The 16,659-nt window shown below is 52.4% G+C and overlaps 1 protein-coding gene and 1 long non-coding RNA gene across 2 annotated transcripts in view; both read right to left on the bottom strand.

Moving 5' to 3' along the window:
- LOC310636547 overlaps nt 1-16,659 on the bottom strand; it is a 331,701-nt gene that overhangs the window by 171,738 nt on the left and 143,304 nt on the right. The gene's annotated exons all lie outside the window — the stretch shown is intronic.
- On the bottom strand, nt 841-5,123 carry LOC310633326 (arylacetamide deacetylase-like 4; the record flags this gene model as incomplete). Its single annotated transcript, XM_083351029.1, has 4 exons — nt 841-2,387; nt 3,555-3,618; nt 4,596-4,812; nt 5,046-5,123. The coding sequence occupies 4 exons, from the start codon at nt 5,121-5,123 to the stop codon at nt 1,613-1,615; spliced, it is 1,134 nt and encodes a 377-aa protein (XP_083207155.1). The 3' UTR covers nt 841-1,612.

Genomic DNA, 16,659 nt, shown 5'->3' on the forward strand with positions numbered 1-16,659 from the left:
TAGAAGGAGGTATAGGGTCATAAAGACCAGGACCAGCCGCTTGAGAAATAGTTTTTATCCAAAAGCGGTTTTGGCCTTGAATGCAGCAGAATGCAGTTTCTGAGAGAACTTCTGTATTTAGTTTTTAGAGTGTTAGAGTGTTTCTAGGGGTTAAATGTGTATATATTTATATATTTATATTTATTAAACCTATATACCGCCCTTCTCCCGTAGGACCCAGGGCGGTTCACAAGGCAATTAAAACAACATTACAATACAAAAATTAATAGCAATTAAAATAGATTAAAATTTCCTTAATTAAAATCTAAAACCCCTATAACTCTGATTAAAAACCCAGTTACAATAAGTTAAAAAATTAAAAAAATCCTCAGTCCTGGCCGGAAAGCTCTAAGAGCCATTTCTTCAGGTCCCGGCGGAACGAACGAAAATCAGGGGCAGTCCTAAGCTCTATGGGTAACTGGTTCCAGAGGGCAGGCGCGCCCACAGAGAAGGCCCTCCCCCTGGGTGTTGCCTGTGTGGGAGCACACAGGACGAAGGGAACTTGATGCCGGCAGCAGGTATATGTGGGGTGGGTGGTATGTTGATATGTATTTTGTTGTTTTTGTTGGGTTTTGTGGGGTTGATGCGGTTTTTTCAATTTCGTTGTTCTGTATGGGACAATGACAATAAAGGTTATCGTATCGTATCGTATCGTATCGACATGGACCCACACGCCCCATTCTGTCAACATAGCCGTGCCTGTGCGCCACCCTCCCCTTTTCTCCCCTTGCCTTTTGCGGTGGGCAGAAACGAAACTGAAACGAAACAGAAATGAAACAGACTGGGATTTGTTTCTCGAGTCTTTACTGAAGCTCAAAAGGTTCACATGAAGTCAGCTGTCACTATTCTAGAAGCTCAGCAACCCGGGACCACCTGCTGCTAAAGCAAAGAGGGACCAAGGAAAGAGGATACAGGAAGCGTCAACAAGGAGAGGTCCCTTAAGATCTTACTGCATCAGTCTTGCTGGAGAGAAACACCTCTTCAGAAACAGATGAGAGGAAGGCACAGTTCAAGGCAAGGTCCTGCTAGGAAACAGAACCTATGCCAACGGGTGAGGGGGGCTAGCACAATAGGCCTCCAGAGCTTTTTTGGGGTGAATCCCTTTTTTCGTTCAATTTTTTTATCTGCCTGTGGGAATAATGGCCTCCTGAAGGAGCTGCACTGGGTTTTCCATGACAAATGAAGGCATATATACACGTCCCAGATCAACATTGCAAGATCCAATCTGGTTCGGTCACCAAGACCAGAGGTTTACTCTTCAGAGCATTCGGGCCCGTGCTGGAGACATCTGGCAACTCTCCCAACTGTGCCTCAGTGCCGCATAGAAGTTCTGGCTTTGGGGTAAGAGGGAAAACCACAGTTTCCTGGCACAGCCTGACACCAGGCTACTTGAGTGGTGGGCTATGAACGAGCTGGAGAGGGCAAGGATGTGTCTCTTCAAAGAGATGGTGGACCATCTTCAGGTCAGTTAAGCAGGACAGATGGATGAAATTATAGGGTATCACCTCTTCAAATCAAGATCTGTAAGGCAAGGGCCAGATGAACAAGGCAGAAGAATGAGGCTCTTGGATTTCTAGAATCGTTCTAGGAATTGGATTACACTATTTATACTCTTCCTCGTACCAGGAAACTGTATTGGTCCCATATCTATCAGCAAGGTGATCCCATGGAATCCATCCTTGAGGTGATGCCAGGTGACAGGCACACCGTTGTCTTCCAGCCTCTTCTTATAGAGCAAGCCATCATCTCGGAAAATGTCGTATTCGCAGGTTAAAAGGAAAGTCTCTGGAAACTGCTGGATGATGGCGTCTTCCGCCAGGAGCGGGGAAAACATGGGGTCAAAAACTCCTTTGGATTTTTTGAAAAGATCTTCTGAAAATGGACCAGGTACAAACGGCACGTAACCCCGGCCTTTAAATTCCTCCGGAATATGTTCCGCACTGATCCATTTCTGATACTTTGCCCTGACTTCCTGCGGTATATGGGCATTGGCCATAATTTCATTGGCCCCGGCACTGGTTCCCAAGAGATAAACTGTGCCAAGACGAACAGCATCTTTCTTGAGTAAGAGGGGAATAGAATGGTTTTGCTGGTAAGAAGGTAAATTGAAATCCAGACTTTGTAGGAAAGGATACACTAGCATCTGGGCCCGGGGCTGTGGCACGTCCTTTTTCATCACAAGTTGCTGAGCAGTGCTGGCAACAAGTGTGCCTCCGCTGCTGTCGCCAGCCAGCACGATCCGTTTAGGGTCCACCCCGTAGTCCTGCGCATTCTTCAGAAAATGTGATACGGCAGTGTAGCAGCTGAGTTGTTGAGCTGGAAAGGGATGCTCTGGCGCCAAGGGGTATCTGAAGCAACAGTGAGTCAAAACACAACCTTTCAAATGCATTGGCATTCCTATTATTATGATGAATATAATAAGGGCCTCCTCAGGGTGCCACCGGTCAGAGAATGTCGATTGGTGGCCCCCAGGGGGAGATCCTTCTCTGTGGGCGCCCCGGAACTATGGAACCAGTTACCGGTTGAGCTCCGGACGGCGCGATCTAAAAACATACTTGTTCGAACAAGCCGGCCTGGCCTGAGGGGGATTGGTGGGGTTTTTACTGTCATTTTATTGGGGTTTTTACTATGTATTAATTGTTTTTTTAGTGGGCATGTATTTAATTACTTTTTAACTTTTGTAACTCTGTGTTTTTATTCTTGCCCTGTACACCGCCCTGAGTCCTTCGGGAGAAGGGCGGTATAGAAATATTAATAAATTAAATTAAATTAAATTAGCTGCCTACCCCAAAAAAGACTGGGCAGCATGCAACAACCGATAGAGGCAGTCCTCAACTTACAACAGTTCATTTAATACTTACAACAGTTCATTTAATAACTGTTCAACATTACAACACCACTTCGAAAAAGTGACTTATGACCATTTTTCACACGACCGTTGTAGCATCCCTGTGGTCACATGATGAAACTTAGGGTGCCTGGCAACTGATATTTATGACAGTTGCGGTGTCTCAGGCTCACGTGATCCCCTTTTGTGACCCTCTGACAAGCTAGGTCAGTGGGATTCAGTTAACAACTGCGTTACTAACGTAACAATTGCACTGATTCACTTAACAACTGTGGCAAGACAGGTCATAAAATGGGACAAAGCTCACTTAACAACGGTCTCACAAAGCAACAGAAATTTTGGGCTCCGTTGTGATTGTAAGTCGAGGACTACCTGTAATTCTGGAAACTACTCTGAAGTAACCCGCTGCATCCTTGTTGTTTCCTTGTGGCTGTCAGCATTTTAGTAGACTGTCTAGAGCAGACATGTCAAACTCGCGACGTCACGTGATGTCGCGCAACGTATCGGAGCCTTTTCGCCATTGTTGGCAATGGGGTGGGCGTGGTTTCCTGGTGACGCATCCGGCCCGCGGGCCAGCAGTTTGACACCCCTGGTCTAGAGAGAGAGAGAGGTTATGGCAGTTGGATTTTGTGCCTTCTGTGACACAAGTCAACCTGAGCTCACTTACCCAATTAATACGACCACAGTGTCAGTTTTCCGGGCAATGAAGTCGCACAGCCTTCTGTGGCCTTCTGAAATACCACAAAGAATTGGTTGAATTGATCTTCAGATGAGAACATCCCATATCTCCCACCCCTAATGTAGATAAGGCTCGCAATCTGGGAGTCCTCTTAGATTCACAGCTCTCCTTAGAAGATCATGTAGGAGCTGTGACTAGAGGGGCCTTCGCCCAGGTTCGTCTGGTGCGCCAGTTGCGACCCTATCTGGACCTGGATGCCTTGCGTACAGTCACTCATGCACTTGTGACCTCTCGTTTAGACTACTGCAATGCTCTCTACATGGGGCTGCCCTTGAGGACCACTCAGAAGCTTCAGCTGGTACAGAATGCAGCCACGCGAGTTCTTTTAGGGGTCTCCCGATACTCCCATGTTACACCTCTGCTCCGTGAGCTGCATTGGCTTCCAGTAGCCTTCCAGGTGAGATTCAAGGTGCTGGTGATGACATATAAAGCCCTACATGGCATGGGTCCGGACTACCTACGGGAGCACCTACTGCCAGCGTCAACTTCCCTCCGTCCTGTACGCTCCCACAGAGAGGGCCTCCTCAGGGTACCACCGGTCAGAGAATGTTGACTGGTGACCCCCAGGGGGAGAGCGTTCTCGGTGGGTGCACCAGTCCTTTGGAACCGCTTACCGGCTGAAATACGGATGGCCCCCGACCTTCGCTCCTTCCGGCGTGATCTAAAAACTTATCTATTTGAACAAGCCGGCCTGGTCGGATGGGTTTGGGGTTTTAACATTGTTTTTAACTAACTTACTACATTGGGCACAATCATTTAACTTTAAATCTTGTATCCTGTATTCTTATTTTTATTGCCCTGTACACCGCCCTGAGTCCTTCAGGAGAAGGGCTGTATATAAATCAAATAAATAAATAAATAAATAATGTGTAGGTTTTTATCTGAGCACATGCATTTTTCCCATTTGGTCCTTGGCGTGCTGCAGAAGAATCAGGGTACATCAATCAAACAATTATTTGGAAAACCTACGGGGGGTTCCAATCAGGCCTGCTCCTCCGTGGATCCAGACAAGTCCTCGTCTGTTCTCTGGACTTGCTCCTTTGGGACAACAGACCACCACCGGCACTCTGTCAAAAAGCACTTCCTTGATGATCAAGTCAGACGGTTTCCTTGTGGGTATTCCATCCACAAGGAGTTTCCATATCGCAAATTCAGGGCAGATGCCAAGTTTATCGAGAATCGTGGCCTGCACAGGCGAAAGACGAGAAAGAAAACAAATGATAATGCACAAAGGATTTGTTTAGATGCTATCCAGAGCGAGTTCTAATAAACGAGAAGATTTGGAGCTCAGCATTGAAAAGAGGGATCCTTGGTGCTCTCTGAGCTTGGTGGTGGATCCTCAGGCACACCAAGTGTAGGACTGTGCCATTCAGGCAAACCAACTGAAAGCAAAGCTGGAATCCAAAGGCAGAGACTTACCAGTCCCATAACAACTCTCACAGACGAAAAGAGAAGGCGCAGTTTTGTCCCCTGGCTGATTCCTGGCGGGATATGCATGCCGATGATGTTACAGTGAAGGATCCACCCGAGGAATAACAGCGTGACTGAAATGCAAAAGTAAAATGCCAATATCCACAGGGTTTGGCCCAGCATCGTTTCCATGGTGGAAAGGTCTTTCACTATCTGGCCAAAGAAAATTGTCTTAAAGCTTAATTTGCTTTGTTCTTGCTCCGTGAGGTCTATATTGCCCTGTAGTTCTTTTAACTATATGTGACGGGTATACCTCGATGCCTTCTCTTATATCATTTTGTCACTGCACGTATCTAAAACACACAAAAGACATGACGCTGTTGTTGGAACCAACACATACTGATTATGCAGTTATGTTGATATGCAGATTTAGATTGGGTGAGTGATAAGATGTCACGGAAAAGTACTTCAGGTTACATGATGTTCTTAAATGGAGTTCCTGTTTACTGGCATGTGCGTAAACAGAATTTTGTTTCTTGTTCCTCCACAGAAGCTGAGTATGCTTGTGTGTCTGATGCATGCAATTCTTTAACCTGGTTTGATGCTTTAGTCACAGATATCTGGACACATACGATTCGACCGATCACTGTGATGGAAGATAATGAATGTGTGGTTTATATTTCTGAAACACGTTTTACAGGTTCAAGGTCCAGACACATTGACATCTGATATCAAAACATAAGGCAACTGGTTAAACAAGGTTTTGTGACATTACAGTATGTGCCTACACGTGATCAAATTGCTGATATGTTGAACAAACCACTACCTATGGTCCAGCATGAGTATCTGCGTGAGAAGATGTGCCTTACCTGAGTCTTCACTTTGCTGACGAAAGAAGGGGAATGTCACTTCACTTTTTTTTTTGGTTCGTCAGAAAAGTTCATTTCTAACTGTACATTTCTCCTGCTCTCTGCACCTGTGGTGATAGCTTATCTGGTAACCATAGTGACCCTCATATGTGCAGCTATGTTATGGTTTCAGACTGTTTTGTGCGCATGTCTTAAAAAAGTTTCTCACAGTTATTCTTTCATTGTCTTTCACTTTGCTGTTACTGTCTGTTACTGTTGTGACTCAGGGTCAGCCTGTGGGTCCGGCAGCCGGCTCGGATGTCTCGGATGACTCAGACGAGGGGGAGGAGGAGGGTGTTGAAGACGAACTTGCTGATGATGGCTTGGAGGCTTCGCAGAGCCCCCAGCCAGGCCCCTCTTACTTGGTGGAGACTCAGCTGCGTGAGGCCGACAGTGCAGATGATGATGACCCACAGCTGGCCCTGTTCAAGGACGCCCGACGCAGGAGGCAGTCAAGCAGGAGCAAGCAGAGAAAGGCTGTGGGACTTCTCGGGAGGAGGCACAGGGAGGCCACGCCCTGAACTCTAATAAAGGGAGTGTTTGGGGATGGGCTGGTTGCTGAAAGCAACCGCTCCGTTTGAGGATCAAAGTTCCGGTATCTTGTTTCTTGTTCTGTTGTTTGTTTGTGAATTAAACTTGGCAGACGTTTTCCAGCCTCAGACGCTTTCCAGCCTCTGCCGTTTGTACAGGGGTTGCCTTTCTGCAAGGCCGGTAGCAGGCTGGTACAGAACAGTTTGCTTTCAGCCTCCCACCCCTTACAACTAATTATGGAGCAGCTACGTGCCGAGAATGCTCAGCTCACTCAGCAACTCACTTTGCTGGCAGCTCAGGTGGCTCAACTGCAAGCACAGATTCATGCTGCACCCCCACCCAGGAGAAAATGCCAAGTTGCAATGCCGGACAAATTTACAGGTAATCCTGAACTGTTTCCTGCATTCCTGGGACAATGCCAGCTCTTTATCAGCGTGAGAGCAGCTGATTTCCCCACTGACCGGGATAAGGTGGGGTTTGTGTTAAGCCTTCTTTCGGGGGATGCAGCTCGTTGGGGCACGCCTCTGCTGGCACAACCTAGCCCATTGTTGGACAACTTTGTGGGGTTTTGTGACCATATGCGTCTAATGTACGATGACCCAATTGAGACGCAGACTGCCACCCGAAGCCTGAAAGCTCTGAGGCAGGGTCAACGCCCCCTACAGGGCTATATCAGCGATTTCCGGCTGCTTAGCCAGGATTCCTCCTGGAATGAGGCTGCGCTCGTGGATGCCTTCCAGGATGGATTGTCGGAGGAGATGTTGGATGAGCTGGCCCGTGTGGACATTCCCTCAGACCTGAATGGGCTGATCCATCTTTGCCTGCGGATCGATGCCGGCTACAGCAGCGAAAGAGTCGCCGTGCCACCCCACAGACCCCTGCCGCCCCTGTTGTGCGTGAGCCCCCAGTCCAAAGGGAGGAGCCAATGGAGCTGGGTGCCGCCAGGTCTCGTCTATCGGTGACGGAAATGAACAGACGACGATCGGGGGGGTTGTGTTTTTACTGTGGGGACCCTGGACATTTGGCTGCTTCTTACCCAAAGAAGCGTCAGCGGGCATCAGTGACCAAGCCTGCCCCGAGACAGTCCCCTACTTTGCTGTCAGGAAACGCCCCGAGCCCGATCTAGACGGTGTGATAGATCGGGCGTCCCACAACAACAATACCGAGCAACGCCGTTCCGATGGTGCCTGTGAACCTCCACGGCATTTGATTTTGGAGGCACGTCTGATCCTTCCTGGCAAGCCAGAGGGGATTCCAGTCCATGCCTTAATTGACTCTGGGGCCACCACAAACTTTATAGACTCAGCCTTTGTGGCCAAATGGGCTGTTCCCCAGTGTCCGGTGGATCCGCCCATGTTAGTGGAGACTATCGATGGTCGAGTGCTCCTGTCCGGGCCTATTACGGCCGCCACGCAACCAGTATGTATGGCCATCAGTTCCCATGTGGAGGCCATCCAGTTCTACATCACTTCAGATCTGCACTTCCCTGTGGTCTTGGGACTGGCGTGGCTCCGGGCGCATGACCCACAGATCTATTGGTCACAGAACTTGGTCACCTTCCCAAGCTTGCAGTGCGTGGACCACTCCCGCCATATCTGTGCCGGCCAGGTGGAGGGTTCCCCAGGGGTTTCCTTGCCTCCCGAACTGTCCGACTTTGCTGATGTGTTCAGCGAGTCAGAGGCGGATCAATTACCCCCGCACAGGCCCTATGACTGCTCCATTGATTTAGTCCCTGATGCTCCTCTCCCAGTGGGGCGTTTGTACTCCATGTCGGAGCCCGAGTTGGCTGCATTGCGGGACTTCCTGGAGAAGAATTTGGCTCGCGGTTTCATCCGGCCCTCGTCCTCGCCAGTGTCTGCACCCGTGCTCTTCGTCAAAAAGAAGTCGGGCGAATTACGGCTTTGCTGCGACTACCGGAAACTCAACGCCATCACGGTGCGCAACCGTTACCCCTCATCCCCGAGCTCTTGGACCGACTCCGGGAGGCTAAGATCTTCACGAAATTGGACCTGCGTGGAGCTTACAACCTCGTCAGGGTTCGGCCGGGTGATGAGTGGAAGACGGCGTTTGGTACTCGCTATGGACATTTCGAGTACACGGTGATGCCGTTTGGCCTGACCAACGCCCCCGCTGTGTTTCAGCATTTTATGAACGACATCTTCCGGGATCTGCTGGACCAGTTTGTCGTGATCTACCTGGACGACATCCTAATCTACTCCCCGTCGCGTGAAGTGCATCATCAGCATCTCCGTCAGGTCCTGCAGCGACTCCGAGAACATCGGCTGTTTGCCAAGTTGGAGAAGTGCCAGTTCTACCAGGTGACCATCGATTTCCTGGGTCACCGCATTTCTCCTGAGGGCATCGCCATGGAGCCGAGTAAGGTTGAGTCGTTGCAGAGTTGGCAACCTCCGCGTCGCGTGAAGGATGTTCAGCGACTTCTTGGATTTGCCAACTACTATCGAACATTCATCCCTGGCTTTGCTGCCTTGACAGCCCCCCTCACCCGGCTCCTGCAGAAGAAGACTCGGTTCCAGTGGAACGCACTAGAACAACAGGCGTTCCAGGCTTTGAAGGAAGCCTTCATGAAGGAGCCCATCTTGAAGCATCCTGACCCGCAACGGCCGTTTGTCGTGGAGGCGGACGCCTCCGACATTGCCATTGGGGCAGTGTTACTCCAGGCAACGACGCCCAGCGGTACCCTTTTCCCTTGAGCGTATCACTCTCGGAAATTGAACCCCTCGGAGCGCAACTATACCATCTGGGAGAAGGAGCTGCTGGCCATCAAAGCGGCGTTTGAGGCCTGGAGGCATCATCTGGAGGGAGCGCGACATCAAATCGAGGTCCGGACGGACCATAAGAATCTGGAAAGCCTGCAGACCGCTCGGAATTTGAACCAACGCCAGATCCGGTGGTCTCTTTTCTTTGCGAGGTTTGACTTCCGGGTTCGGTACATACCAAGCGGGCACAATCAAAGAGCGGATGCTCTGTCCAGGAAGCCCGAATATACCCGAGTGGAAATCAAGCTTCTGCCCAGGACAGTGATCCCCGTCGAGTCTTTTGCTGCGGTGCGGGAGCCGGTTGATATACGGGCTCGGATCCGGGAGGCACAGCAGCAGGAGGCGTGGGTGGCTCAGCGGAAGGAGGAGGTGGGGCCAGATTCGCCTTGGTCGGTCACGGATGGACTCTTGTATTATCGTGACCGGCTCTATGTTCCGGGAGGGCCACTCAGGGGACTCGTCCTCAGCCAGTGTCATGATAACCCGGCAGCGGGGCATTTTGGCCTGTTCAAGACTCTGAACCTGGTCTCCCGTACCTTCTGGTGGCCCCGAGTCCGACACGACGTCCAGTCTTATGTCACCTCCTGCATTCCATGCAGGCAGGCCAAGTCAGCGACAGGGGCCCCGCCTGGATTACTGCAGCCTTTGCCAACACCCAAGAGACCCTGGGGGGCTGTGTCCATGGACTTTCTGACGGATTTACCCCCATCCTCCGGCTTCACGACAGTGTTTGTGGTGGTGGACATGCTGACCAAGATGGCGCACTTCATCCCCTATCGCGGCTTACCGTCAGCTCGCGCCACTAGTCGTATGTTTATCCAACAGGTGTTTCGGCTGCACGGCCTCCCCGATAGAGTCGTCTCCGATAGGGGGGCCCAGTTTACAGCCCGCTTCTGGCAGGAGTTGATGCGTGCGTTGGACATCAAGGTTTGCCTCTCGTCCGCGCATCATCCTCAAACTGACGGGGGAACCGAGAAGGTCATCGGTATCCTGGAACAGTATCTGCACTGCTACGTCAACCTGCAGCAGAACAATTGGGTGGACTATCTGGCCAATGCTGAGTTTGCCTTTAACAACTCGCAGCACACCTCCACGCAGATGACACCGTTTTTGGCCAATGTGGGTTATCACCCCCGGTTTTTCCCCCTTTCTCCCGTGGACTCACCGGAGCCGGCAGCGAACGACTTCATGGCAGAGTTACAGGCGATCCATCGATTGGTGCGACGGCAGCTGGAGAAGGCCAAGGCCGATTACAAGAGGTTTGCTGATCGGTCAAGACGGGATACGCCTCCACTATCGGTGGGGGATCGGGTCTGGCTGTCCACCAGGAACCTACCATCCACACGGCCGGCGAGGAAGATGGATCACTGATATCTAGGACCGTTCCCAGTCGAGGCTGTCATCAATCCGGTCGCCTATCGCTTAACTCTGCCACGTTCCCTGCGCGTGCACCCCGTCTTCCATCGGTCTCTGTTGGTCCCCGAGCAACCGGCTTGTCCACTCCGCCAAGCGGAACCTCCCCCATCAGGACCTCGTGATGGAGGCAGCACCCCGAGTACGAGGTCGCCAGCATCAGGGATTCCCGTTGGCTGAAAGGTCGTTTCCAGTACCTGATCGAGTGGAAAGGTTACGGGCCGGAGGACTTCACCTGGGAAGACGCGACCGCCGTTCATGCCCCTGCGTTGGTGACTGCTTTTCACGAACAATTCCCATCCCGACCGCATCTGGATCGGCAGCCCCGGGGGAAGGGCCCTGCGGTGCGGGATAGTGTTGTGATTCAGGGTCAGCCTGTGGGTCCGGCAGCCAGCTCGGATGTCTCGGATGACTCAGACGAGGGGGAGGAGGAGGGTGTTGAAGACGAACTTGCTGATGATGGCTTGGAGGCTTCGCAGAGTCCCCAGCCAGGCCCCTCTGGCTTGGTGGAGACTCAGCTGCGAGAGGCCGACAGTGCAGATGAAGAGGACCCACAGCTGGCCCTGTTCAAGGATGCCCGACGCAGGAGGCAGACCAGTAGAAGCAAGCAGAGAAAGTCTGTGGGACTCCTCGGAAGGAGGCACAGGGAGGCCACGCCCTGAACTCTAATAAAGGGAGTGTTTGGGGAAGGGCTGGTTGCTGAAAGCAACCGCTCCGTTTGAGGATCAAAGTTCCGGTATCTTGTTTCTTGTTCTGTTGTTTGTTTGTGAATTAAACTTGGCAGACGTTTTCCAGCCTCAGACGTTCCAGCCTCTGCCGTTTGTACAGGGGTTGCCTTTCTGCAAGGCCGGTAGCAGGCTGGTACAGAACAGGCATGTGCGTCAACAGAATTTTGTTTCTTGTTACTCCACAGAAGCTGAGTATGCTTGTGTGTCTGATGCATGCAATTCTTTAACCTGGTTTGATGCTTTAGTCACAGATATCTGGACACATCCGATTCGACCGATCACTGTGATGGAAGATAATGAATCTGTGGTTTATATTTCTGAAACACGTTTTACAGGTTCAAGGTCCAGACACATTGACATCTGATATCAAAACATAAGGCAACTGGTTAAACAAGGTTTTGTGACATTACAGTATGTGCCTACACGTGATCAAATTGCTGATATGTTGAACAAACCACTACCTATGGTCCAGCATGAGTATCTGCATGAGAAGATGTGCCTTACCTGAGTCTTTACTTTGCTGACGAAAGAAGTGGAATGTCACTGCACGTTTTTTTTTTTGGTTCGTCAGAAAAGTTCATTTCTAACTGTACATTTCCCCTGCTCTCTGCACCTGTGGTGATAGCTTATCTGGTAACCATAGTGACCCTGATATGTGCAGCTATATTATGGTTTCAGACTGTTTTGTGCGCATGTCTTAAAAAAGTTTCTCACAGTTATTCTTTTATTGTCTTTCACTTTGCTGCTACTGTCTGTTACGTTAGGATGTAGTCAGCTAGCTCTCTTTATAATATATATTTAGTTTTTTGTAATTAAAAGGTATTTAGTAAGATTATGCGTCGTGTTTTATTTCCTTCCTTCTGTTGTGACTCAGGGCCAGCCTGTGGGTCCGGCAGCCAGCGCAGATGTATCGGATGACTCAGATGAGGGGGAGGAGGGAGACGAACTGGCTGATGATGGCTTGGAGGCTTGGCAGAGCTCCCAGCCGGGGCCCTCTTCTCAGCTGCGTGAGCCCGATAGTGCGGAGGATGATGACCCACAGCTGGCCCTGTTCAAGGACGCCCGACGCAGGAGGCAGTCGAGCAGGACCAAGCAGAGAAAGGCTGCGGGTCTCCTCGGGAGGAGGCAGAGGGAGGCCACGCCCTGAACTCTAAATAAAAGGAGTGTTTGGGGAAGGGCTGGTTGCTGAAAGCAACCCTTCCGCTTGAGGATTCAAGTTCCAGTGTTTTTGTTTCTTGTCCTGTTAATTGAGTAATAAATCTTGGCAGACGCTTTGCAGCCTCAGACGCTCTCCAGTCTCTACTGTTTGAACAGGGGTTTGCCTTATTACAAGGCCGGTAGTTGGCTGGTTCAGAACAGTTTGCTTTCAGCCTCCCACCCCTTACTACTACGATGGAGCAGCTTCGTGCCGAGAATGCTCAGCTCACCCAGCAACTCACTTTGCTGGCAGCTCAGGTGGCTCAACTGCAAGCTCAGGTACATGCTGCACCCCCACCCAGGAGGAAATGTCAGATAGCTATGCCGGATAAATTTGCTGGCAATCCAGAACTGTTTCCTGCCTTCCTGGGACAATGCCAGCTTTTTATCAGCGTGAGAGCAGCTGATTTCCCCACTGACCGAGATAAGGTGGGATTCGTGTTGAGCCTTCTGTCGGGGGATGCAGCTCGTTGGGGCACGCCTCTGCTGGCACAGCCTAGCCCTTTGTTGGATAACTTTGGGGGGGTTTGTGACCATATGCGCCTCATGTACGAGGACCCGATTAAGGCGCAGACTGCCACCCGACGCCTGAAAGCTTTGAGGCAGGGTCAGCGCCCCCTACAGGCCTATATCAGCGATTTCCGGCTGCTTAGCCAGGATTCCGCCTGGAATGAGGCTGCGCTCATGGATGCCTTCCAGGATGGCTTGTCGGAGGAGATGTTGGATGAGCTGGCCCGCGTGGACATTCCCTCAGACCTGAATGGGCTGATCCATCTTTGTCTGCGGATCGATGCCCGGCTGCAGCAGCGAAAGAGTCGCCGTGCCACCCCACAGACCCCTGCCGCTCCTGTTGAGCGTGTGCCCCCAGTCCAGAGGGAGGAGCCAATGGAGCTGGGTGCCGCCAGGTCCCGTCTATCGGTGACGGAAATGGACAGACGACGATCGGGGGGGTTGTGTTTTTACTGCGGGGACCCTGGACATTTGGCTGCTTCTTGCCCAAAGAAGCGTCAGCGGGCATCAGTGACCAAGCCGGCCCCGAGAAAGTACCCTGCTTTGCTGTCGGGAAACGGCCCGAGCCCGATCTAGACAGTGTGATAGATCGGGCGACCCACCACAACCACGCCGAGCGACGCCATTCCGACGGTGCTTGTGAACCTCCACGGCATTTGATTTTGGAGGCACGTCTGATCCTTCCTGGCAAGCCAGAGGGGATTCCGGTCCATGCCTTAATTGACTCTGGGGCTACCACTAACTTTATGGACTCGGCCTTCGTGGCCAAATGGGCTGTTCCCCAGTGTCCGGTGGATCCGCCCATGCTAGTGGAGACTATTGATGGTCGAGTGCTCCTATCCGGGCCTATTACGGCCGCCACCCAACCAGTGTGTATGGCCATCAGTTCCCATGTGGAGGCCATCCAGTTCTACATCACTTCGGATCTGCACTTCCCCGTGGTCTTGGGACTGGCGTGGCTCCGGGCGCATGATCCACAGATCTATTGGTCTCAGAACTTGGTCACCTTCCCAAGTTTGCAGTGCGTGGACCACACCCGCCATATCTGTGCCGGCCAGGTGGAGGGTTCTTCTGGGGTTTCCTTGCCTCCCGAACTGTCCGACTTTGCTGATGTGTTCAGCGAGTCAGAGGCGGACCAATTACCCCCGCACAGGCCCTATGACTGTTCCATTGATCTAGTCCCTGATGCGCCTCTCCCAGTGGGGCGTTTGTACTCCATGTCGGAGCCCGAGTTGGCTGCATTGCGGGACTTCCTGACAAAGAATTTGGCTCGTGGTTTCATCCGGCCCTCGTCCTCGCCAGTGTCTGCGCCCGTGCTCTTCGTCAAAAAGAAGTCGGGCGAGTTACGGCTTTGCTGTGACTACCGGAAACTCAACGCCATCACGGTGCGTAACCGCTACCCGCTGCCCCTCATCCCCGAGCTCTTGGACCGACTCCGGGAGGCTAAGATCTTCACGAAACTGGACCTGCGTGGAGCTTACAACCTCGTCAGGGTTCGGCCGGGTGATGAGTGGAAGACGGCGTTTGGTACTCGCTATGGACATTTCGAGTACACGGTGATGCCGTTTGGCCTGACCAACGCCCCCGCTGTGTTTCAGCATTTTATGAACGACATCTTCCGGGATCTGCTGGACCAGTTTGTCGTGATCTACCTGGACGACATCCTAATCTACTCCCCGTCGCGTGAAGTGCATCATCAGCATCTCCGTCAGGTCCTGCAGCGACTCCGAGAACATCGGCTGTTTGCCAAGTTGGAGAAGTGCCAGTTCTACCAGGTGACCATCGATTTCCTGGGTCACCGCATTTCTCCTGAGGGCATCGCCATGGAGCCGAGTAAGGTTGAGTCGTTGCAGAGTTGGCAACCTCCGCGTCGCGTGAAGGATGTTCAGCGACTTCTTGGATTTGCCAACTACTATCGAACATTCATCCCTGGCTTTGCTGCCTTGACAGCCCCCCTCACCCGGCTCCTGCAGAAGAAGACTCGGTTGCAGTGGAACGCCCCCGAACAACAGGCGTTCCAAGCTTTGAAGGACGCCTTCATGAAGGAGCCCATCTTGAAGCATCCTGACCCGCAACGGCCGTTTGTCGTGGAGGCGGACGCCTCCGACATTGCCATTGGGGCCGTGTTACTCCAGGCAGCGACGCCCAATGGTACCCTTTTCCCTTGCGCGTATCACTCTCGGAAATTGAATCCCTCGGAGCGCAACTATACCATCTGGGAGAAGGAGCTGCTGGCCATCAAGGCGGCGTTCGAGGCTTGGAGGCATCATCTGGAGGGGGCGCGGCATCAAATCGAGGTCCGGACGGACCACAAGAATCTGGAAAGCCTGCAGACCGCTCGGAATTTGAACCAACGCCAGATCCGGTGGTCCCTCTTCTTTGCGAGGTTTGACTTCCGGGTGCGGTACATACCAAGCGGGCACAACCAGAGAGCGGATGCTCTGTCCAGGAAGCCCGAGTACACCCGAGTGGAAGACAAGCTTCCGCCCAGGACAGTGATCCCCGTCGAGTCTTTTGCTGCGGTGCGGGAGCCGGTGGATATACGGGCTCGGATCCGGGAGGCGCAGCAGCAGGAGGCGTGGGTGGCTCAGCGGAAGGAAGAGGTGGGGCCAGATTCACCTTGGTCGGTCACGGATGGACTCCTGTATTATCGTGACCGGCTCTATGTTCCAGGAGGGCCACTCAGGGGACTCGTCCTCAGCCAGTGTCATGATAACCCGGCTGCGGGGCATTTTGGCCTGTTCAAGACTCTGAACCTGGTCTCCCGTACCTTCTGGTGGCCCCGAGTCCGACACGATGTCCAGTCTTATGTCACCTCCTGCATCCCATGCAGGCAGGCCAAGTCAGCGACAGGGACCCCGCCTGGTTTACTGCAGCCTTTGCCAACACCCAAGAGACCCTGGGGGGCTGTGTCCATGGACTTTCTGACGGATCTACCCCCATCCTCCGGCTTCACGACAGTGTTTGTGGTGGTGGACATGTTGACCAAGATGGCGCACTTCATCCCCTGTCGCGGCTTACCGTCAGCTCGCGCCACTAGTCGCATGTTCATCCAACAGGTGTTCCGGCTGCACGGCCTTCCCGATAGAGTCGTCTCCAATAGGGGGGCCCAGTTTACAGCCCGCTTCTGGCAGGAGTTGATGCGGGCGTTGGACATTAAGGTTTGCCTCTCGTCCGCGCATCATCCTCAGACCGACGGGGGTACCGAGAAGGTCATCGGCATCTTAGAGCAGTATCTGCGCTGCTACGTTAACCTGCAGCAGGACAATTGGGTGGACTATTTGGCCATAGCCGAGTTTGCCTTTAACAACTCGCAGCACACCTCCACGCAGATGACACCGTTCTTGGCCAACGTGGGTTATCACCCCTGGTTTTTCCCCCTTTCTCCCGTGGACTCACCGGAGCCGGCAGCGAACGAATTCATGGCGGAGTTACAGGCGATCCATCGGTTGGTGCGACGGCAGCTGGAGAAGGCCAAGGCCGACTACAAGAGGTTCGCCGATCGGTCGAGAAGGGATACGCCTCCACTATCGGTGGGGGATCGGGTCTGGCTGTCCAC

This window comes from Vipera ursinii, assembly GCF_947247035.1.
Source record: "Vipera ursinii genome assembly, chromosome: 2".
Classification (NCBI taxonomy): domain Eukaryota; kingdom Metazoa; phylum Chordata; class Lepidosauria; order Squamata; family Viperidae; genus Vipera; species Vipera ursinii.